General features: G+C 43.4%; 1 protein-coding gene across 1 annotated transcript in view; it reads right to left on the reverse strand.

Annotated features, from left to right (window-relative positions):
* Positions 1–25,318, reverse strand: part of FREM2 (FRAS1 related extracellular matrix 2) — a 210,593-nt gene that overhangs the window by 107,386 nt on the left and 77,889 nt on the right. The window contains exon 3 of the mRNA XM_075593184.1: positions 2,371–2,517. Coding sequence (XP_075449299.1) covers positions 2,371–2,517 — 147 coding nt within the window. The remainder of the gene's footprint in view (positions 1–2,370; positions 2,518–25,318) is intronic.

The raw sequence follows: 25,318 nt of genomic DNA on the forward strand, positions 1-25,318 counted from the left end.
TAATTGCATATTTAATAGTTTTCAAATAAAGTTTTCATTGTTCTATGAAAAGGTCGTGGGCAAGCATGATAATAACGGCGAGCTAACTTTGCGTTATGGGCCGTATTTATATGCAGCCTTCTGTCATAAGACACCGTCTGATGCTGGAAGACACCTTACAGCACATTCAAGTCAATGGGCTCTAAGATGTCTTCCAGCTTCCGAACAGGTCTTATGGAAGAAGACTGCTTAATAAATATGGGCCTACCTATTTTGAAGGTAATGGGAAGTCACTGAAATATGTTAAAGGACTTTTTAATTCTGATAAAATGCAAATGAAACTATACACGGCTTTTTTACTCTCCTCTATTTGATATTGTTCTATGCTACAAGTGATCTGCAATACACTCCTACACGATAGACTTTTTAGACATTTTATTTGGTATTTTACCAATTTATTTTTATCTTGGATTACTCCTCTAATTGTGTTTGTTATATATACATTTATTGTCTGTGTATTTTTAGTATTTATGTTCAGTAACCAAGCCTTTGTTGTTTTACAATAAATTTTCCCAATATTGTCAATTGCTATGTAGGATTGCGCTTTTTTTCTCTATTTCAATATTCTTTGGATAGGCATATCCTAATTAGAGCTGCATCCTACAGGCACAATATCCCTTTTCAATACTTCATTTGCATTATATCAATTAATTATTTTTGCACATTATTTTTAAATACAATTTCACCAATTGTGCTAGTCCTAGCGCTGATTTTACTGTTGTGTGTGCGTGTATATATATATATATATAGACCATACGATACCGGTTGCAGCACGACATCAAGGGACAGCACGCAGGTAAGTAAATCATAAATTTTCAATATTTGATATAAGACACAAAAAATGACGTTTCGGTCCCCCAGTGGGACCTTTCTCCAGGTGGTGCTGGTGCCCCCCACTGGGGGACCGAAACGTCGTTTTTTGTGTCTTCTATCAAATATTGAAAATTTATGATTTACTTACCTGCGTCCTGTCCCTTGATGTCGTGTTGCAACCGGTATCGTATGGTGTGTTATTGCTTTATGGGATAAGCACCAAAACTTATTTACTTGCAAATGGTGTGCCGGCTGTGCATTGGATTATAAATATAAATATAAATATATATATATATATATATATATATATATATATATATATGTGTGTGTGTGTGTGTGTGTGTTTTTTTTTTTTAATCAGTCAAACAATCAGCCACAATATTTTTTTATTTAGTGTACTTTTTGTTAAGTCTCATATGATCTTTCTGTATGCAGTACTTCAATACTACATACTACTGTACTTCTTTTCTTATTAGGAGAATACCCAATTTTCCCCATCATTTTTTTTTTAGCATGTAAGTGTTTGTAGTTTGATGAATTATTTTTCTTTACATGATGATGTTTCAGCATTTTACCTGGCGAAAGAATAAACACTGTTAACCTTGGAATTGTGTTATTTTTATTATATAAACTGTCAATCAACATTACAAAACCAATGGGCCAAAAAAGCATTGCCAAATATTACTACTGTATCTGCTACTTTCTTGCTTGGTGAATGATCATGAAAGCATTTTGTAACTCATGTACCATCTGATTACACAGAATGGGATAAAAAAAAAAACCAGCAGCAGTCAGAAAAACATGTCAGGCTGTAAAACATGATAGTGTTCATTTCTACCATTTGGCTCATTGGACACTGTGATTGGTTTTCAACACCTCTTGTATCAACTTTAATTGACTGCCAACAAGATTGAAAAGAAGTACAGTAGCCTCCTCGCAGGGAAGTGCTAATATGCAGGCCAGTCATTGCTTGATAAAAATCAGTTCACAGCAGCATGGCTGGCAAGCGCTCCATTCATATTGAGTTTTGTTCGGCTTTGTTTTATTCCTTTAATACCTGCATGCTTATTTCTCTACCAGCGACATGAACACAGAGTCTATTTTATTACATGGAATTTCTACTTTTTAATTAGAATTCAATTGTTGCAAATCTGATACCGTCTAAGGAACCTAAACGAGAGGTTGTCATAAACGTAAAAGTGTGTACAGTTGGGGTCATGTATCAAGGTCCTGCGCTGCAAAACCAGGTAAAACTGGAGCAAAAAAAACATCAGGTTTGACAGAGAGAAAGGTGTCTTTGGATAGAAGGTGATTATTTGCTTTTATGCATTTAGTGAAAAAAAATGTGTCCAGTTTTGTACTAGTTTTGCAGCGGGGAGACATTGATACATAACTCCCAGAGATGTAAAAATGTGATAGATATCCTCATCATGTCTACAAAGGTCTGTTTTTCATGTACAAACACAATAGGTGCTGTTTTTTTTTATAAGAAATATAAATAATTTAAAAATAACTTACTAACAAATGAGGTTTCTCCTAGGTAACCTCTCCGGTTCAGGGTAACTTCGAGATATTTGGCGTCCTCGTTTACCAAGTAGTATTCCTTCTCTATGGATATCCAAGCCCAGTTTAGACGAAAATGCTGATTCTTCAGCTTATTACCTCCTGCAAATAAAATGAGAAAAACCTTTTAGACTAGAGGCGAAACTCACAACTTTCTGTTTCCTTTCTGGCTACAACAGATTTACTGCAATCATTACTAAATAGGATACCTGAGAGAGAATCTACAATAACAGCTGGCTCATAGACCATTAATGCACTTACACTTTCTCTCCAATTGTAAAAACAATTAGAATATTTGAAATATTATCAAAGTCTCCTCGATGCAAAGACTGCAATAAATTTATCAGGATCTTTTCTCCATTAGAGCCAACGGAGTATATCTCCTTGGTAAATCTGGTGCAGTTCTTTTGCCCATTTTGGCCCAGATTAGCAGCCTGGAGACTTTGATAAATAACCATTCATGGGTCATATTACTAAACGGAGCTATATACCTTGCAGCCTATTCAATCAGCTGGAAGGTGCCTTATGACATAACATCACTTTGTGATTTTTGTATCAACATCAAAGATATTGCTGATTTATTTTGACAAATAAAAGGGGCAAAAAATTCTGCACAAACATGCAGAATAGGATACATCTTATTACAATATGTGACCATGTAACTCTTCCCTAACTCCTCAGACTGACACTCTCCAGGTTGCAAGATGAGGCTGAATTGGAGCAAAGGGCTTTGATACACAGGTGCAGCATGTAAATGCTCTGGTATTGGTCCAAAATTGCCTTGACACATAGAAACCGTAGTAAATTTGGACCTAAGCGATCAGGGAGTTTCTATGCGATAGAGCCCCAATTTATGCTTGCACAAAGTCTGGATTGTGCCAATCAGAATTCATTTAAAAAAGGTTAAGCCCCGCCTATCACAATATTAAACAAGCGGGCAGTGAAATGTTGAAGGGGTTAAGGCCCAAATTTACTAAGTGCTGTTCCGGAATTTGCTTTCTGGTGATGAAAGATACATGGACTGCACAATATATCTTCTGATGATGGGAAGTGTCTTAAGGAACATCCCTGCTAAGTACATATGGCCATAAATCAAATGGACAAGAAGCAAAAGGTGACACTGTGTGCTCATTTGCATGTCATTACCCAGAATCCCTGGCTGCAGTGGAAGCATTGTATGCTATGAGATAATGGGGAAAAGCAGGATTGCAGACCTGTGAGATGTGTATGTGCTCAGTGATATTTTTATTTGACAAATTTTATTACTGGATACCTAAAAGTATTTTAAAACATTTTTCCAAATTTGTGTTTTAAATTTGGCAACTTGAAAGTAGGGAAGGTTTTATGTTTGAGCCATTTCCATTTGTTTTATGTCACTGTCATTTGATCAAGACATCCCTACCATCTCCTTCCTCGTGAGTGGTCCTCTGAGCAAGAGGAAATGCTCAATGTGATATTATCATGGGCGCAATTAAAAATAGGCCAAGGTTTACGGAATCAGTTGACTTGGCAGCCAGTGTGAATTACAGGGTGACTGGCCATTTAGAAAAATAATGTCTTCGGTTTGCCAAATATATTATTACATTCATTTAGAGAAGCCAATAACATTGGTAGGTAGCTTAGAAATGTATGTTATTGTGAGAAATATGAATTACCCATTAAAGGGGCAGTCACATATAGCTGGCAATAAATACAAATAAATCAACATATCTAACTGAGTTCCTTAGAAATATTTAATCTTCCCTTAAAGTGAAACTTTTATTAATTTGCATTTGTGTAAAATGTATATATTTCTGTTCTCCCCGGGTCCTCTGAAATTCACGGCCATCAGATACTAATTATTCCTCACAGTGTCTGTTTCTCTAATGATGACATAATTACTTTACATAGAATAATTGTGGACAATGTACCTAGATCCAGGAAATAACCTAATCTCTAAAGCGATTAGATAAAGATTGTAATAGCTTTCCAAGCTTTTAAATATGCCAAGGTGCTTTCTTTTTAAATATTGTAAAAAATGATTTCCACTGCATTCTACTCCTCAACGCATTTGACGTTATTTTTAATTGGTATTCACTCTGCAGTGCTGACAAGGCTAGCCATTAATTCAGCATGGCTTATGCTGGATGTCCACCAAATGTAAGTAAAACCCCTGGGATCTCTCTTCTGTAAAAGCTACTTTGATGATTGAATAATGAAAAATAATCTTATCAGAAAATCCGAACTTGGTAACACCCAAAATATGATTTGCTTCTTTTATTCCACTCAAGTGTTAACGAAGAAGTGAGGCACTGTTTACATCCCTAATTTATTTTATCTTCAGGAAGAAGCCTCTACAGCTCCACTTTTATGGTGCTGTAACTCAGGGGAGCGCAAACTTTTTTCCCTGCGCCCCCTGCCGGTAGTTCCCCTCTCTCTGCACCCCCCCCCCCTCTTACCTTTGCTATTGCGGCAGTGTCAGGATGTCACGTTGCCATGACCTAGCGGCGTCATTTGACGCCACGTTGCCATGGCGATGCGATTTAAGAAGCCATTGGAGTCAAGGTAAATGAGGGGAAGCGCGCAGGGCCTCTGTAAATCCCGCACCCCCCTGTAGCTTGTTCTAGACAGTCTATGGAAAGTCAGGATGTTTGTGAGGAGTAAGCACTTTCATGTATTGTATGTTACTTTGTTACAAAGTAGATGAGGTTGCAAAAGACATACGTCCATCAAGTTCAACCAATGCTACATTTAGACAACAGATACATTATCCTATATTTGTTCTTACAGTATATTGATACAGAGGAAGGCAAACAAAACCCCCCCGAGTGAAATATCATCTAATGCAGGGATGAGCAATCTTTTTATACCGAGCCCCCCTTTTCATCCATGAAATTTCTCGGCCCCCTCTTTCCTGATGTAATCAAAATCACATTATGTCAGCGCATGTGAGTTGGTTCAGCCAATGAGGGTGAACCTGCTTTGTGACGCATCCGCCACGCGTCTACAATCTCCTGCAGCCAAGTTCACAAATAGCTTGGGCTGCAGGTGTGCGCACAGGCAGTATACTAGTATTGGATCACTGTTTATTTTATTGCTTGCTGGCATCTGGTAATATGTTTTTTTCTGGTGCACAAAGGCAATACATTTGAGGGGGCAGTTATCCACCTCTTTGCTACCTTCCTACCCTCTCCCCCCCCCTTTTTTTCCCCTCCCCCTCCCTTTTGTTTTTCTCTCATTTGCTTTCCCCAGTGTCATCCACTCCTACCTACCAGTATTATGTATTATTTATTTATTTCCATTTTAAATGTTGCCCAGGGATGAGGGATCCCCATAACCAAACTCAAGGGGGTTACTGATGGATTTCCCCTGCTGATCAATACTCCCAAGTGACCCTCCCTGACCCAAAGAATAGGCCTCAGCCCTCCCAAAACGCATCCTCCTCCCAAGCCCCTCAATTCTGCCATCCCTGCCTGACCTTCATCCCTCCGTCATTTAGCTTGGGGGGGTTGATCTCTTCCTGGTCCTGCCGGAGCTCCCTGGGGATAGGTGATCATGAGGCAGGGGCCTGCTCCGGCTCCTCCAGGTGCTGGAAGGCCCTGCTACCAGTGGGTGTGCAGCTCATTGGTCTGAAAGGGGAACCACCTCCCCCCCACCAGAACTTCCCTCCCCTCCAGGAGCAGCAGACACAGCAGCTGCAGCAAAGCGTGCAGCTGCAACTGGAACATCAAACACTCCACAGAGCCGGTCAGACATGCAGCGCGTTTGATGTCACTGCACCGGTGCGTTCTCTTCCCCTGGCCTCTTTGGAGCCATTTCTCTTCAGACGCTGTACCTCCGCAGCCCCCGCGCGCACCATGATGTTGGCCGCCAGCACCGCCTGTCCCCCTGCCTGTCCGTGTGCGCGTCCGCCTGTGCGCATGCCCATCTGTTCGTGCACCCGCCTTCGCACAGCATGATTTGTTGTCTGCCAGCCTGCAGAAACCAGGTTTCACCACCCGCCGCTTGCGCCCCCCCTAAACAATCTTGCGCCCCCCATGGGGGCACCCCCCCAGTTTGCGCACCGCTGATCTAATGATATCTCATATAGGGGAAAATAAATTCCTTCCTGACTCCAAATATTGGCAATCAGATTAATCACTAGATCAACATTCTTTCCATGTTTACATATTTAGTATATCCCTGTATACCTTTGCTTTGCAGCTACTGCATGACTTTGGGCACTATTGTTAAGCCTGCTGTCAACAAGCATTCCTAAATCCTTTTCCATCAAGGATTCTCCTAATTTATCCCCATTTAGTTTGTAAATTGCCTTTATTCTTTTTTCCCAAATGCATAATCTTACATTTATCTGTATTATTTACCTGCACTTCATTGCTGCAAACCTGTGTTTGCGGCGGTGTTACCCGGAGACTGGAGAAACCTAGCTGACAGCCATGTATGTGTAGCCCTTTTGCCTATGAAAAAGCCGCTATAAGCGAAACGTATATCCGGAGGTCCTGGTCATAACAGGGATACACAGCTGTCATCTGGGTTTCTCTTCTCTCCATGTACCGCCACTGTGAGCACCGGTTTGCAGCAATGGAGTGCAGTCACGGCTGAAAAAACACTCTGTCTGGTGTCAGGATCCCAGTTCCATCACTAAACAGTAGGGCAATTGTGACAGGGTAAATAAAAGCCACCAGCTATATGCCTGGCAGACCTATGTCTAGTCTGCAGTGCAGCAGTGACTAGGTTAACTTCAGCTGGGAACCTCAGGACAATTAGTTGGATCCCAGCTGCCTAATCAAGGTGTGTTAAAACCCCAGGCTGTAGACACATGGGGCTGGCTGTTGAGGAGAGAGGAGTAAGCTACTGAAGAGATTACTGATACAAGGTCTGTTAGCAAAGTACATGAATTATGAACTGCCTGTCTCCTGCATAGAAAAGGGTAGCTGCCTTATTTTTATACTGTCTGCTAAAGAGAAACTGTTTTGTTTTGTCTGCTGAAGAAAAAGCCATTTTTCTTTTGTTTGCTGATGAAAAGCTATTTTTGTTTTTGTGTGCTGTATATCTTTTAAGGCTAAATAAATAAGCCTTGTCAAGAAACCCGTGTGTGTAGTTGCATGTACCCTGCAACAGCAATATATTAGGGTTTTCCCTCTCCCTCCCTTCATGTCCAATCACAGTTAACCCTCATACAAGGGATAGTCGTTTTGCACCTACTGGTCCCCCACTGACACACTGGCAGTCAACAACACAAACCATGTGTTGTCGCTATAGCCTCCTGCATTAGTATATAAAGCAGTAGTAACATTATACAAGCTACTATACAGACATGGATTCTGAGCACTAACTAGCCCTTTTCACAGCCAGAGACAGCTTCCCTGCCTCATTACAATATACCTACTGACCAGTAGTGGCTGCCCTTCAGATCACTAACAGCCACTGATGCACAGCGAATCAACGCTCATTATCAGTAACTAAAACTGACTAACGAATTCCATGCGGTCAATCCCACTATTGTCCAGATGAAATGCGGTATAGTGGAATGATACTAATGCCATTTTAGATCACCATTTGCATCTGTAGCGACTCACTCACTATTAGCACATTACTTAGGTGTCACAGCCCAACCTGTTGGGCATTGAGCTCTCTCTACATGTCACTGTGCCATAATTATGTTGTGTTGTGTCCCTATATTTTACTGACTTGTCCCTAGGACCCCATTAAAGATGTTTTATATTAACTCATAAGCAGTTCAATCCTAACTGATCCGGGACTAGTACTCACTCGTGGTCACTCATACAATCACAACGAGATCATTATACTGAACATTCCACCATAGTTCCACCATACAGTAGCGAGTGCATGTAATCGGGGGATTTTTTTTTACCACAGCCTACTCTCCCTCTCAGGAGTGAACCTCAGGCTCTGCTTATCCTTTCTCTGTTCTGGTAAACACAGAGGCAAATCATTTGTTTAATACCTCTGCTTTTTCCTTATCTCCAATAATCTGCCTGCCCATCTCACACTTAAAAGGTCCTATATTTTCTTTCCTAATTTTTTTGTTAATAAGGTACTTAAATACATTTTAAGGTTGATCTTACTTTCTATTGCAATCCTTTTTTCATTTGATATTTTTGCTAATTTGATTGCCCATTTGCAACATTTGTTACATTCCTTATAATTCTGATACGAAGCCTCCGTCCCTTCTGACTTTAAGGCTAGGTACCTAGTGGCCATGGCTGCGCACGCTACAACGTGCACACCACACACTAGAGCACAGCCCTGTATGGGGCACGCCCCAGTCGGCACGTGTGTGTGCACGCACAAGGCGCGACGTGCGACCGCCTCGGCCAAAAGACAATTTTTTTGGCGCGGCGGTCGAGCATTGGCCACGTCACCGCGGTGGTTCAGCCAATGAGGGTGAACAAGCCACGTGACGTCATGGCCGAACCCACCCTGTCAGATCTCCTGCTCTCCCCTGCAAGCGCAGCCACAGACCACAGTTCGCGGCTGAAACGGGTGCACACGCATTCAGACGCTGTGACGCACGTGCAGCCGTGACCCCTTGGGCCGTAGCCTAAGAATCTAAATGCTGGCCTCTTTTTTTCCATTTCCTCTCCTACCTGTTTATTTAGTCACAATGGTTTAGACTTGTTTCTTTTATATTTATTAACCAAGAGTATACACTGATAAATGTGCTTTTCCAACAATGTTTTATTTAAAGACTGACCATTTATTTTCAACATTTCTCTCTGCAAAAACGTCATCCCAATGTATTATGTGTAGATTATTCCTCAATTTATGAAAATCTGCCTTTCTAAAATGTAGTCTTTGTTGAACCCATGTAATATGGTTTGTGATCATTTATTTCAAATGAGACCATGTTATGATCATTATGTGCATGAAATACGCTCTCAAAACACGCCCATCTAGCACAATAACAGTCTTCGGCTGAGCCACTAATTGAGCCACCTGTGCTGAAGCAGGGATATTGTGAAAACCTGACCTGCCTGTGTCCCTTGGGGACTGGAGTTTCCCATCTCTGATCTAACCCCTTAAAGAGGCAGCCCTACCAAGTACCAGGGTGAAGTAATAGCAATGGTGTATTCAATAGGTTAAATGTAGATGACTGACACCTAATCAGACAAGTGTAAATATATCTAAGTGATTTTTAAAATCTTTGAATGTCTTTTTTATGACTAGTCTAATCTTTTCTATGATAATACTGTGTATAAACCGTTGTATTTACAGCACATGTACATTGTTAATCCTGACTGTCTCCCTTTTGTGTTTTGTTTGGTTAATGACAGCAGCATAATAAGAAGCACTGGAGAAGAACACTCATCCTCAGTTAAAGTTATAATTAAACAGACCCTAGGAAAATAGAAACGTATTAGTTTTAAAAGCAAAAGCAAATAAATGAACATTTGGCTTGAAGGGTGATTGTATGTTTGTAAGGGAATCAGTTGCCTGCACCAGTAACGGAACCTTTCATTGAGTGCAAGCACTGGTTCCGAATAGAAAAAAAACTATTCTACTGTTCTACAAATGGGACGAGATCCTCGGGTTACGTATTGAAAAAAATTAGTTTGCACCGTTAGATGCAGGAGTTCTGTTCCTTTTTTTTTTTTTTTTGATGGTCATTGTGTTCCTCCAATAGTTTGCTATGTATCTGGGATAATGATTGCACAAGCAAGCATGTCATCAAAATTGATGATAAAAAAAAAAAAAAACAGATTTGTAATACATCCCTGATTACATCAACATGGGAATCACACCCACATTTTTTCTATAGTCGGATAGAGTAGTCTTTGTCATTTTGCTCTTTCGAGTTAGCTTTACAAATTACGGTCCAAAAGATTATTAAACATACATTGTAATGGGTTGTAAACAAACTGGGGTAAATAATACAGAATGAATAATATAGGTTTGGTGGAATTCACATTTTAATAGTAGGTTGCAGGCTTTAAAGAAACATCTGAGTTAAGTGGAACGTGTTTAATGTATTTAAAAAACAAATGTTAAAGAAGCTGTAAATGTCCATAGCCGGGAGGTCACTGGGTATAAATTCTGCTTTCATATGCTATGAATTGGGAGATGGGAGTAGAGATGGGCAAAATTCCTTTTATCTGCAGATCAGTCTCAAAAAGGCAGATTCAGTTTTTTTCTATCACTGAGAATTCGTAAACGGCCTCAGATTTGTAAAAATCTGAAAAGGGAATCCGCAAATGAATTCCAGACCATGAAATATGGGGAAGAGGGGGAGAGAGACCCACGTATTATATATATCTCCACAAACCCTTCTCCGAACAACTTCTGAGCTCTACTTCTCACAGCTCCCACCTGTAGCCCCATCCCCCTGGCTTCCTTTAAAAGCAGACCATTTCCACTTCCTAGCTGTCAGATCAATGTACCTTGTGGACAAAGAGAAGCACACCAGAGACACCTGGAAGATATGCTAATAGGATAGGTAAAGTATAGGAAGGAAGCCAGGGGGAGTGTCGACCACAAGTATAATTAGCTACAGGTGTGAGGTGTGAGCTAGAGCTCTCCAGCAGCTGATTTATCTAACACTACTAGAACTGCTGCCCTGAATAGCCGAGATTGAGAGTTCTGACCCTCTTAGACACGACAGTACTCCTTTCCTCACAAGATGTCAGGCTACTGCCTGGTGCAGGCACAGATTACAGCCGTAAACTGCAGTCTGTAGGGGAGCGATGGGATGCGAGAGGGGGCGCGGCCGTAACGTGGCATATCTGCTCTTCCATTGGTTGCCTGTCGAGCACGTGACCGCGTTGTGGCACGGGAAGACAAAATTCTTTTTGACCCTCTGGGGCCTGTTCCATAGAGCAGCGGTGCGCAAACTGGGGGACGCAACCCCCAGGGGGGGCGCGAGACAGCCGGCGGGGGGGCGCGGGGTTTACAGAGGCCCCGCGCGCTTCCTGAAGGCACTTAAATTAAGTGCCGGGGGAGTTGCAGGGCCTCTGTAAACCTTTACTTACCTAGGCTCCGGCGACTTCCTTCCTGCGTCGCCATGGCAACGCGGTGTCAAAATGACGCCGTGAGGTCATGTGACATCACGTTGCTATGGCAACGTGACGTCATGACGCCGGAGCGCAGGTAAGTGGGGGTTAGGGGGGGCGCGGGAGTGAGGGGACCGCCGGCAGGGGGGCGCAGGGAAAAAAGTTTGTGCCCCCTGCCATAGAGGGCTGTGCTGTGGTGTGTGGCATGCATGCCGCAGCACGCACCACTGGGAACCTGGCCTTAGGACCTGGCTTGTCAGGTCCTATGGACATCTTTAGGAGGTGTGGAGTATGCCATTTAAAAATACTTTGCATATACTATTTGCATATTTCCCAGGTGTGCTCCTTTTGGATCACAGGTGTCTCTCCCCAAAATCCATGCAGAAGGAATCCTATGGTGGATTCGGATGTATTTGCATGCCCAATTGGCCTTTGAATTTGTGTATGCGGAACAGATTTTGACTAATTCATATATTTCTAGATGGGAGTCAAAGATTGATAATGTCAGCATTCCAGCTTCAATACAGTCCCATATTTCTCTTATTTGGGATAGCTAGATGCTCATTGGTTACAGAGGAAAAAATGTACGTCACGTAAACTTAGACTTCCCTACATGGATTTTACAGATAAAGATAAATAAACGGGTAGGTAAAGGCATGCATGGGTGCATGTCTGGGGGTGTGGGTGTCCATGGGTGCTTGTGTTCAATTGTGGGTGTTCATGGATGCTTGTCTCAAGATAAGTGTCGTTTTCACTGCCTTTGTCCATCTGAACAATGTCAGGATTTATAATAAAATATGTTTTAATACTAAAATCCTTAGCGTTACATTTTTTCAGTTTCTTTCCATACAAAAGTGGATTCATCTATTGACGTGATAAACATAAATATCTTTCTATGTAATGCTGTACATAAGCTCGTGTCTCCGGTAATAGGTTATATTTAGACATAATTCAATAGTAATTGTAAATAGAAGCCATGTAGGCAGGTATACCAGACATGTTTGGGCGTTACAACAATAAATAATGCAGTCATTTGTCACTACAATACACGCCCTATATTTTTTCTTTAAAAAGCACCTGGCTGAGGAGGATATAAATACACACCCTGCAGCTACAAGCACTTTGTTCAATCTCTGGATCTGCAGTGTGAAAATAAACCTGACCGCCTACGGGTATATGTTCACACAGCAGTGTAATTCCCTCTGTGGCGCCAGACTACTTCCTGCATAGTGTAGAATAATTGTATAAATAAGGTTGTCTGTCTTTCTATGCCATGAAGTAACTGGTTTGGCAAAATATTGGACATGACAATTAAACAGGCGTGTCTAGCAAAGATTAACTAGTGGGTCAGCAGAGTGGCATGCTACACATCTCCGTTAACAACCATTAACTGTTATTACTGCTTGTTAGACAGCTGAAGGTGACGCATTCGCCATACAGTAAAAACAAGGAATGCATTACACTGTCTTGATTAAATTTATTAGATTCTCAACACTGTTCTCCTTTATTAGTCTGCTGATAAAGGGATAATAGAGAAAAAATAAAAAGATATGGATCGTCCTAGAGACACAAATCAATGCCTTGAGTCAATTTATAATATGTCCATTTTGTAACTCTTCCACAGAAATGGCCTATTCTAGTCAATGGGAGATTTCCCATACAGAATAAGTCAGAGGCCCTGATTCAATATGCTTTGATGCTGCATCTCTATGGCAAAGAAGCCTCTGACAGAATGTAGCTCAGAGGCTTCCCTGTTATCCGTGCCATGTGGAAGTTGCTTCACTGCATATTGAATAAGCCTTAAGTACTATTCATGCTCCCTTGAGACACGTGCCCTGATGAAGCGTTATACATGAAACACGCACGTTGGCAAACCCTCACATGCACGCGCAGGACGTATACACTCAGACTGCATCATCTGGAGAAATGGTAACTCTGTTGCAGAGCCCTGCACTATAGTACATTGTTACATACTTGTAGCGCTCTTGCAGAGATGCTACAGTGACCGGAGCGCTTACAGGGAAGGGTTTACTGTTCCTCTGACCCTGATGCAAGTGGCACATTTTAGGTTTTATGATATTTAGTATATTTCTCAGTTCCAGTCATTGATGGCTATCTGTGCGAATTATAGGCATACCTCCACGGACATCAGTGCTGATATAATCTCTACAATCCGCATGGATGCAGGAGTGTGCCACTAATACAATTCCAATTAAGGTTCCCACTTTGATCTTCATTTGCTATTGATACCCCCAATTGACATCCACAATATTTCATCAATACAATATATAATATAGCCAATAAAGAATATAACTTGTGAGCATATTCACATGTCTTAGATAGGCCTGCAACCCTGCCTTTCAACCATTATCACCTCATACAGTGCTCCCACTGCAGCAAGGGATTCTGGGAAATGACATGTAAATGAGCACACAATGTATCACCTTTTGCCTGGAATATCCATTCACATGGAGCCCATTTAAGCTGATGTATCGCCGTTCACACAGCTTTTAAACACAGCATGGGACTAACAAAGCAAGTTTAAACCACTCACAGACATGTTTCAACCTTGATGGGTATCATCAGTGTGAGGTTGGTTTATACTTGCTTTAAAATATTTCTAGGCTGGGTAGGTTTACCATACATTTTAAGTTATGGTGGGTGAAAAAGGCGACAGAAAACCTCCATTGTTAGCATATAGCCAATAAAGAATATCACTTGTGAGCACATTCACATGTCTTAGACAGGTCTGCAACCCTGCCTTTCAACCATTATCTCCTCGCATACAGTGCTCCCACTGCAGCAAGGGATTCTGGGAAATGATACATCAGCTTAAATGGGCTCCATGTGAATGGATATTCCAGGCAAAAGGTGACACATTGTGTGCTCATTTGCATGTCATTTCCCAGAATCCCTTGCTGCAGTGGGAGCACTGTATGTGAGGTGATAATGGTTGAAAGGCAGAGTTGCAGACCTGTCCAAGACATGTGAATGTGCTCACAAGTGATATTCTTTATTGACTATATGCTAACGGTGGAGGTTTTCTGTCGCCTTTTTCACCCACCATAACTTCAAATGTATATATAATTATTCTGAGGCCAGAGTCATGTTGGTATGAATAGCCTAGATAGGTTCAACTCAGCCCTCTTTTCAAAGCACACCAAGTCCTGTTATATTTTCTTCACTTTATTAGAAAAGCAGCAGTAAATACAGGCACTTGTGGGTGTAATGTTGTGTTGGGAAAGTGCTTCTCTATGGATGCTTTGTAGTTAAGAGCAGGTGAAAAGGATGAGGCCTTGCCAGTAGAGAGTAAATAGGAACGTACTCACTCAGCCAGTGTTGAATGTGAAAGGAGGTGCCAGTGTATTCTGGGTAACAAGATAGCCTGGGGATAGACCATCTGTCAGCAAGGCAGAGGGGGAGAGAGCAGACTAGCCCATTTTGAGAGAAAGACTGAGGTTGCTAAAGCAACTCACTGAATATGTCTAATTAAACAACATGTGTAGCAAAATGTTGCCCTTTCACATGCAGCAAGCTGCAGGAACAGGGGGAAATAACAGGCAACTGAACTAGGGAGAAATGAATCCCATAAGCTGTAAAGGGAGACAGAGGAATATGGAATCTAGTTCCAGGATACATTCTGGTATCTGGAGATACCACTATATACTTGGTATATGTGGAACATATGTGCAATACAACAACATAACAATGCAAAGTTCATGTCCACATAACTGCGTGATACCGGCCTGTACCACCAGCTTGAAGTCCTTTGGCCATCTCGGTAAGGGAGGCCAGGTGGATGCACAGCTCTAGGTTAGCTTGATGCACCACAATGTCTCTCAGAGTCCACGGAACTGGTAGTCAGTTCTTCCTTGTAATAGTCGATTTAGGCATTAGGAGGATAATCTCTGTGATGGGTCTTATCTCCGTATCCTTCTCGGGATCCACGAGTTCAAAGTCGCCAGCTGGGGTTGGTGGCGTTTCCGCGGGCTGCGCAAGAAACGTTGGTCCTGTGAGCCAAGACGTATTCTGCAGTGGCGCGGCGGGTACTGATCTTGTGGCATGGTCTGCAGGATTTTGGTCTGTGGGCACATGCTGCCATTGTTCTGGTCGGGTTGATTTCCTGATTCTTTCTACGCGGTTGGCCACGTATACGTAGAATCTTCTTTTCTTGTTGCATATGTATTCCAGTACCACCTTGTCATCTGTGTAGAATCTGATGGCATATGGTTTGCAGTCCATCTAGTTTTCGATGAGTTCTACCACTAACACTGCGCCACATAGCTCGAGTCTGGGTATAGTGTGGTTGGGTTGTGGCGCCAGCTTAGCCTTGCCAAGGATGAACCTAATATGGTAACTTCCACCCACGTCCGTGGTTTTTAGGTAGGCCACCGCTGCTATGGCCTTTGTGGAGGCATCTGAGAACACGCAAAGCTCTTTGCTGTATGCAGCGGTGGGAGATATAGGCGAGTAGGGGCGTGGGATCTGAAGTTGCTCGAGAGTCTTCAAGGAATACTTCCATGTTTCCCACTCTTTCTGTTTTTCTGGAGGTAGTGGGGTGTCCCAGTTCTGCTTCTCGAAGGACATTTCTCTGAGAAGAGACTTCCCTTGTATAGTGAAAGGAGCTACAAATCCTAGCGGATCGTAAAGACTGTTAACGGTGAACAGGACTCCGCGTCGTGTGTAGGGTTTTTCCTCGATGGCTACCTGGAACGTAAATGTATCTGTTTTAAGATTACAGCTTATCCCCAGGCTCCGCTGTATGGGAGGCGTATCGGCCCCCAGGTCCAAATTCTTGAGATCGTTTGCGTGATCATCTGCGTGGAACGCCTTCTTCACTATGGCACTATTGGAAGCTATGTTATGCAATCTTTGGTTGGCGTTTGCTAACATCTTTTGTGTCTCTTTGTTAACTGCCGTCAGGAGGTTGTTCTCTCCCTGGACATGATGAAGAACAGTCTCTTTTGTCCTTGTAAATCCCTTTGTGAAATGTCTCTGCGACTGTCTCTTTTTTGACGTGTGAGAGGACAGTCTTTTTGCCACTATGGCTTCACCTGTAGGGCGCAATCTTTTGTGGCTATGCCAGCCGTGACAGCTGGCTGCTTTGTCGCTTGATACTCTGTGGAGAGGAACAACTGTACGTCTTAGCCATGCCATTGCTCGTGGGAGGATCGTCCGATTGTTTATTGTCTTTTGGACGATCCCTTTGTCGGTCACCTTTGGGAGGTTACTTTCTTCCTTCAGTGGAGTCGACTCATCATCATTGGTTGTCTGAACCACTAAGCATCCTAGGCCATTGTCACATCCCCCTGAGGTGAGGATGTTTTTGTTGATCTCAGGGGTATGACCTTGTCTCCTCTCTTCACTTGGCCCTCCTGTCGCTTGGAGATGGCCAAGACATGGTTCAGAGAGGGATGTGTGTCCATATTCTACTATCACCGTTCTGCGGGCGTCAACATAGTCTTGTCCGTGCCCTTTGTCAGTGCATACGTTGCCCACTATCACCCATCCTAGGTCAAGTCTTTGGGCGTATGGTGCGTTGTGGGGTCCGTTACGCTGTTGACGGACTTTATGTACCCTCAAGATGTCTCTACCGAGCAGCAGCAAGATCTTGGCGCCTTGTTCTACCGGCGGAATGTAGTTGGCTATCCCTCTGTGGTGCGGGTGATGGCGTGCCACATCTGGTGTGGGAATCTCATCCCTGTTTGTAGCCATGTGGTTGCTCTCGATGAGTGTGGGGAGAGCTATCTTCACTCTGTTATCCACTGAACGTATGACGTAACCGCTTGCTCTTCTCCCTGTTGTCTCAGTTGACCCTGCACAGGTTCTGAGGGTGTAGGGTGAGGCATTGTCTTGTGAGTTGAATAAGTTGAAGAACTCCGTCTTCGCCAATGATCTGTTGCTTTGATCGTCAAGGATTGCATACATCCGAATAGCCTTCTCAGGTTGTCCCTGGGGGTGCACTGCGACAAGGCATATTTTGGAGCAGGACATTTTGTCACTTCCTTTTCCGCAAACCTTGGTGCGCTGAGACGTGACAGATGTTGGCTCTCCTTCTCCTTTCTCCCCGCCATGCTCCGCTACAGAGGATGGGTTGTTGAGTTGGTGGAGTGTCAGCGCCTCTGGATGTAAAGATATTACGTGCTTGTCACTTTTGCACACTGCACATTTGATTTCTTCTTTACAGTCTCTGGCTAGGTGAGTCGTGGAACCGCAGCACCTGAAGCAAACTCTGAATTCTCCGAGTAACCTCTTGCGTTCCTCTAGGGACTTCATCCTGAACCCAAAGCACCTGTTAAGTGGGTGTGGCTTCTTGTGTATGGGACATTCCCTGTTTGGGTCCCTTGGTTCCTCGTCTCCGGCGACCGACTGATCGGGAGTAGTTTGGGTCGTGGGAGACACGTCCGTCCTGTGGACCGAGATGGGTGTTTGAGTGTTACTGTATCTCGCCACTGGTCTCTCATTCCTCAGGCTGCTTGCACTGTGTGTGGTTTGCGCACCCAAGATGAAACTGGGATCGTTCCTTGTCCTTGCCGCTTCGCGGATGAAGCTCAAGAAGAATGAGAATGGGGGGAAGGCGACTTGCTTCTCCCTTTTGTATTTGAAGTTTTGTGAAATCCATCTTTCTTGGAGGTTGTAGGGTAGCTTTTCCAAGATGGGTCTCACTCCATGAGCTGAGTCTAGGACGTTGAGACCTGGTAGGGAATGGTCTTTTCTTGCAAACTCCAGCTCTTGCAGCAGGTCCCCGAGCTTTCGTAACTTCGAGTAGTCTCTAGCTGTGATCTTGGGAAAGCTGTCGACTCTTTTGAAGAGCAAATCCTTGACTGCTTCGGGGCTACCGTAGCACTCTTCTAGCCTTTCCCACACTAGGTCAAGACCTACTTGGGGGTGGTTCACGTTTGCCGTCCAAAATCTCTTCGCATGCTCCCTGGATTCGTTTCTCAGCCATTTGGATAGCAGGTTGAGCTCTTCCCTTGCTGAGAAGCCCAGGCTGTTGATTGCGTCCTTGAACGTGAACTTCCACGTCCGGTAGTTCTCAGGACGGTCGTCAAAGTTGGTGAGTCCTGTTTGCACCAGGTCACGCCGGATCATGTATTTGGCTATGTCTGTCAGGCCTGAGGCATCGGCGTGTTGGTCACGTTCTGAGATAGTTGCTGGGAGGGTCCATGCGGTCGCCTCTTCCTTGGCGTGGACTGCTGGTCAGTGTTAGGGGCTGTGTTCTCACGTGTGGGTGTACTAGGATTGCGAGCTTGTTGTGGTGCATCCGTGTGCGCGCTGGCGTATGGATCACTGTTGCGGCTGTGGCTATCCCAGGCAGCATGTACCATTGAAGGAGCAGCGTCTTCTCCTCGTGGACCTAGCAAGTCTTTGGTGTCTGTGGAGTTACTCCCTCCGTGTTGAGATGGTGCGCTGGTGTTTATGCTGAAGAGGCTCCTCACGTAGTCTTCAGTGCGTTGGACTGGATCCTCTGAGGCTATCCGTCTGTACGGTTGCTCCCCGCCGTCCTGTTGCGCAGCTGCTTCTAAGACTTCGGCTTGGGCTAAGGCGGCAGCGGCGTCCTCTTCTTTGCTTAGAGCTTCTAGATCCGCATCCAGTTCGGCCTTTTTACGCACAGGGGCAGAGGCGGCACTGGCGGAGTCATTGGCAGCGGCGGCGGTGGCAGCGGCGGCGGTGGCAGCGACAGCGGCATTGGCAGCAGCGGCGGTGGCAGCATTCTGCTCCTCCTCTTCTATGCACGCTCTTTCTGCCCTTACGGCTGCCTCTCTCCGACCATATTCGGCCCTGGCACATGCGGCCTCTGCAGTGGCTCGCGCCTTGATAGCGTTTGCTCTTGCGCTAGACACGTTAGATTGCGCTGATCTTGCTGACCTTGACGAGTGCCTGGTTGCGCTGGAGCGCTGTGATGCGGTCTCCAGGAGGAGCTCTTTTCTCTCGCTTTGGGCGTCTGCGATGGTGGTTCGCACGCGGCTGTCACGTGTCAAGTCAATATTGTGCTATAAGTCCCTTTCTTGCAGGCTTTCGCTGGTGTTAGCCCTGGCCAAGTAAGTGACGTATGCCTCTGACAGCCCTTGGTAGCATGAGTGATCTATCTTTAATTGAGTTATTGCCTGCTCGAGCTGTTGTACAGAATTGCCAGCGCCGGCGACATTGCGTATGCCAAGCGTGGTTGTTGACTATTTTAAGGAAAAGGTGGAATCCATACCTCAGAACATCCCGTCTGTTTCTTCCTCCCATCCTACACCTCTTCCTAACTCTCCTCCTGCCTTCATTGACTCTTTTTCCGCAGTCTCAGAGGAGGATGTGTCACTGTTGATCTCCTCTTCTTCCTCTACCACTTGCCCTCTTGACCCAATTCCCTCCCGTCTCCAAAAACCTCTTGGTCCTACTATAATCCCTATGCTCACACACTTTTTAACTCCTCCCTCTACTCTGGTACCTTTCCCTCCTCCTTCAAACATGCAACAGTTATACCATTACTCAAAAACAGCAAGCTTGACCCTACCTGTCCGTCTAACTATCGACCTGTCTCCCTCCTGCCTTTTGCCTCTAAACTCCTTGAACGTCTTGTATTCTCTCGATTGCTTCATTTTCTCAACACCTATTCTCTCCTAGACCCTCAACAATCTGGCTTCCGCACTGCTCACTCCACGGAAACAGCCCTCAGTAAAATAACTGATGACCTCCATGCTGCCAAAGACAGAGGTTAATACACTCTGCTCATTTTACTCGACCTCTTCGCAGCATTTGACACCGTGGACCACCCTCTTCTCCTTCACATTCTCCATACACTTGGTATTCTGAAGAAAGCTCTACCCTGGATCTCCTCTTACCACTCCCATCGAACTTTCACTGTCTCTTCTGCTAACACCACCTCTGCTTTATTGATCTCTCTATGGGGGTACCCCAGGGCTCTGTCCTGGGACCTCTTCTCTTTTCTCTGTATACACTCTCTATAGGTGACCTAATAACATCTCTTGGGTTTAAATATCACCTCTATGCTGACGACACACAAATTTACTTTCAACACCCGACCTTACACCTACTGTACAAACCAAAGTTTCTGAATGTCTCTCTGTTATATCATCCTGGATAGCCCTCCGTTGCCTTAAACTCAACATGACAAAAACAGAACTCCTCATACTTCCTCCAAAATCTGGCCCTACTACCTCCTCCCACATTACTGTTGGAAGTACGATCATTCACCCAGTAGCCCAAGCACGCAGCTTAGGGGTCACGCTGGACTCCTCTCTCACAATCTCCTCTCACATTCAAAACGTTTCTAAAACCTGTAGCTTTTTCCTCTGCAATATACGCCCGTTCCTCTGTTGCTCGACTGCTAAAACTCTGACTCAGGCCCTCATTGTCTCCCGTCTTGATTACTGTAACCTCCTGCTGTCCGGTCTTCCTGCCTCTCACCTGTCTCCCCTACAATCTATCCTAAACGTTGCTGCCAGAATCGCTCTGCTCTTTCCTAAATCTGTCTCCGCGTCTCACCTCCTGAAATCCTTCTCCTGGCTTCCGATCAAATCCCGCATCTCACACTCGATTCTCCTCCTCACTTTTAAAGCTTTACACTCTTCTGTCCCGCCTTACATCTCAGCCCTGCCTTACATCTCAGCCCTAATTTCTCATTATACACCATCCCGACTCTTGCGTTCTTCTCAAGGATGTCTTCTTTCTACCCCCTTTGTATCTAAAGCCCTCTCCCGCCTTAAACCTTGTTCACTGACTGTCCCGCACCTCTATAATGCCCTTCCCCTCAATACCCGACTAGCACCCACTCTATCCACCTTTAAGACCCACCTTAAGACACACTTGCTTAAACAAGCATATGAATAGCACTGTGGATAATACTGGACACATGATATAAAGCTTAGCCCCCTGCAGACGCACTTACCAGAACTCCCTCCTACTGTCTCTGTACGTTCTCCCTACCCACCAATTAGACTGTAAGCTCCTCGGAGCAGGGACTCCTCTTCCTTAATGTTACTTTTATGTCTGAAGCACTTATTCCCATGATCTGTTATTTATATTATCTGTTACTGTGAAGCGTTATGTACATTAATGGCGCTATATAAATAAAGGCATACAATACAATACAATATACTTAAAAAATAGAATGGGAGAGAGACATGCTAAAATAAATGCTTTTTTTTTTAAATACAATGTGGAACTCTAGGTTTGGCAATAAAAAAAGAAGGAGCATGCTGAGATTGTAAATAAAGTAGTGGTACTCTTTATCCCCTAGTACCATTACAATTCAGAATGTTACTGACCCAGAGTGTCAATATAGCTGTAATGTACAAACAAAGTGTATGTGAGCAGTGTATGTGTAGTATGTAGTGGCATATCTGTTAGGGTTGTTACAGTATATAGTGGCCGTGCGCGGCACTTATAATTGGCTGTGGTCAGTCAGCCTTTCTATAATGGTGCCATGCGCGCACACGGCAGTGAGCATGGAGCCGGCCGACGAGGGAGAAGATGAGGAAAATAATGATTTTGTGCTGCTACCGCCACCGAAATGTGTGTGTGTGTGTGTCAAAGCTGCACAATAAAACATTTTTTTTTATCTATACAAAATGTCTTTTTTTTCTTAAATATTATTTAATACATTTTTAACTCACACAATCTATACACACACATATACACTGACATACACATATACACACACTACCTTCCATCCCAGTCGCTTACAGCATACACACAAAAAGCGTGCGTCACGTGCACACGCGTTCTCACAGGCGCGCACGGACAGACTATATAACGGACCTAAGTATAAAGCACTGACCTCACTGTCATTTTAACCCCTGATGAAGGTCAAATAGGACCAAAACATTGGAATTATTGTTGGATGCATTCAAAATACATTTTGGACTTCAATTACCAGTGTGCTCTGGACCCTTCTTCCCCACTAATTCTAAATACATGAAAGTGTAATTATTATTATGAAAGCAATTACAAAGTTTGTTTTAAATCACTGGTAAATATGTCCATATATGAACAATTATATTAATATTTATAGAGACCAACCAGTGCCCAAGTAATAGCAATATTTTAAAGGAATTTTATAGAAATAATTTTTTGCATTTCATGTTGTTTTGGCAATATACCAAATCAAATGTCACACTGAAATGTACTGGATAAATGCCATGTGTGTTCTTTTTAATTTAATTTTCATTTATTTCAGATTAATTGTGCCATATAATCTTAACTACTTAACATTTAAAAATGTTTGAGGAGTCAAACTGCTCTTGATCCCAATAGTGTTATGTCAATCCTACAAAAATAGATTTTACAGGTCATCCAACTTGCACCACATAAAAATAAAGCAAGTTGCTGAGAACAAAGACAACAAAGGAGTTCCATATTTGCCATAAACTGCACTACAAAGATTTTGTGATGGTAATTTTGATACATTTTTTGAACTGGTGGTCTATGAAATACCTCTGCATGATATGAGATGTCAGTTTAAATGCACACTTAAGGCTTCGTCCATAGTGCAGGCTACGGAGCGATCTACATAGCTCACGCCGAAACAAATACTAGGATGGCAATGTAGTAGTGCATAGTGCTAGCGCGTGCACATGCGTTACATGGAGAGCGGCGCTTCCCAATACAAACAGGTTTGTTTTGCAAGCGCGACGCCGGGGAGGTGGAGGAGCACGGATGCTAGCGCGTCCTACTGTGGACAAAGCCTAATATTAGAGAAGCGAGCAATGTTTCAGAATGGGTATAGAAATCAGGTTGAATAGGTTTTCATATTGCTTTTACAGACGAGTAGTATAAAATAAGCCAAATTGTTTCAGATCGAGTTGTAAATTAACTTCAAATATAGGTACGTAGGTCTTTATAAGCATATATACATTTGTACCAGGATTTAGATAAGTGCAAAGGTTTTTGTCAGGTTTTAGAGATTTTAAAGTGCAAAAATTAAATATGAAAATGGAACAGCCCTTGAAAAATGTGTTAAACAATCCAAGTTTTCAATGCACTGTTGCTTAAAAATTCTAATGTGCGAAATAAGGAATTCCCAGGAAATGCAACTTATTGCCAAATACACGGGTACTTGAGATATGCAGAACTAGACTTGCTCAGATGGTTCTTGGCTGCTTTTCTATTTTCAGCTCATTTATTCTGCCTAATCCCAGGCTTTTTCCATTTCTATTCAAACGTTTAATCAATTAATTAAATATTTTGCGAGTCTTTACGATGAGTAACAAGTGTTTTCATGGCAAGTTTTAAACTGCCTTCCTCTTTTCTAGAGTTGACTGAAGAATTTGACAGCATAACAAAAGCACATATTTTGGGTGTGGAAGAAAGATGTAAATAAGTTTTCAAAAAGCAAATGACTAGAGGATAAATACCACATCTTGATTTCAAAATAGCACCTAAGACAGAATCAATTGAGGCATTCTATGATAAACAGAACGTGCGCCTGGATTTACTACGCGCTGTTGCGGGGTATTGCACTGAAATCCTGTGTTAACTGCCTTTGGCTTGTCAGATCGGGGTGCGAAACCCTGCATCGTGGCTTAGAAAATATCTCCTTGAAAATATTATTATACTACTGTGTATTAAAAACAGTTCCATAATATATAATGATAACTTGCGTACAAGAGATAATCTACTCCCAAAGAATATTCCTTTTGTAGGATGCCTCTAACTCATGTGAGAGTAAAACATTGATGTGTAACAGGCAATGATGGCAGTAAAATGTGATGCAGCTTTTGCGATAGTTGTTGCAGCAACTCTCACTAAACGAGGAAAGAATTAACAACTACAGGAGGGCCCCACTAACACTAGTTCCGTTCTAAGGACACGCCGTAAAGCGAAAATCTCCGTAAAGCGGAACCAGCGTTTTTCGTTAGGTGCGCATGTGCAAACCGGCTATGCGCCGTTCTGCTCAAGCGCGACAGCAGGAAACCCCTCCATTTTGTGCATGCGCAACACAGGACCGGCATATTCTGCGCATGTGTGACCCCGGACCGGCACATTCTGCGCATGTGCGACCCTGGACCGGCCCATTCTGCACATGCGCGGATATGGCGGCCCCCTTCTCGGCACCGCTGGATCGGCGAAAAGCGGGGCCCTGCTGTATTCCAATGTAGCAGCTACAATAAGATTCTCAGGGCTAGTTCCACAGAGCTCTATTAAGTCAGGGCTCATAAATTAATGTTACTGTACGTAACTAGACGTTATGTTCCCTGTCTTAACATTGCATCCTCAAAGCTAATTATATGCAAATACAACAGCCGTACCACATATCACAGCATACCATAGTATGGGTTTAGCAACATGTTATCGTACCATCTTTTAAAAGAAGTGAAGTTAAAGCAGCAACAAATTTGAAATATTATATGTAATAAATCTGTTCTGTAGTATTAGATCAGAGGAGCACAATCTTTTTCCCCTGCACCCCCCTGCTGGCTGTACCCCTCTCCTCGACCCCCTCCTTACCGTGGCTCTGACATTCTGGCATCAAAAGTAATGTTTCCATGGCAACGCGACGTCAACTAACCCCGCAGCGTCACGCGTCACAAAAAGACGTCTGAACCAAGGTAAGAGAGAGTTACAGAGGTCTTCACTGCTTCCCTGGCATTTAGTTTAAATGCCTTCGGGAAGTGCGGGGGCCTCTGTAACCCCCGCGATCCCTGCAGAAAATCTCGCCCCTCCTGGTTTGCACACCCCTGTATTAGATAATAGAGACATTTTTTTCTTATTATTAGTCAACTCTTAAAACCAGTTTTAATGAGTTTTAAAGCATCCTTTCATTTCTATAGCGGAGTTTAGCCCACCTCCCAAGCAGTGCAAGATCTTTGTAACACATTCCTGTTTATGATAATTTGTTGCCAATGTTCTCAGCAGTTTGAGCTGCAAACTGCAAAGATAGATACTGTTATCTTAGCAATATA

This window comes from Ascaphus truei, chromosome 3, assembly GCF_040206685.1.
Source record: "Ascaphus truei isolate aAscTru1 chromosome 3, aAscTru1.hap1, whole genome shotgun sequence".
Classification (NCBI taxonomy): domain Eukaryota; kingdom Metazoa; phylum Chordata; class Amphibia; order Anura; family Ascaphidae; genus Ascaphus; species Ascaphus truei.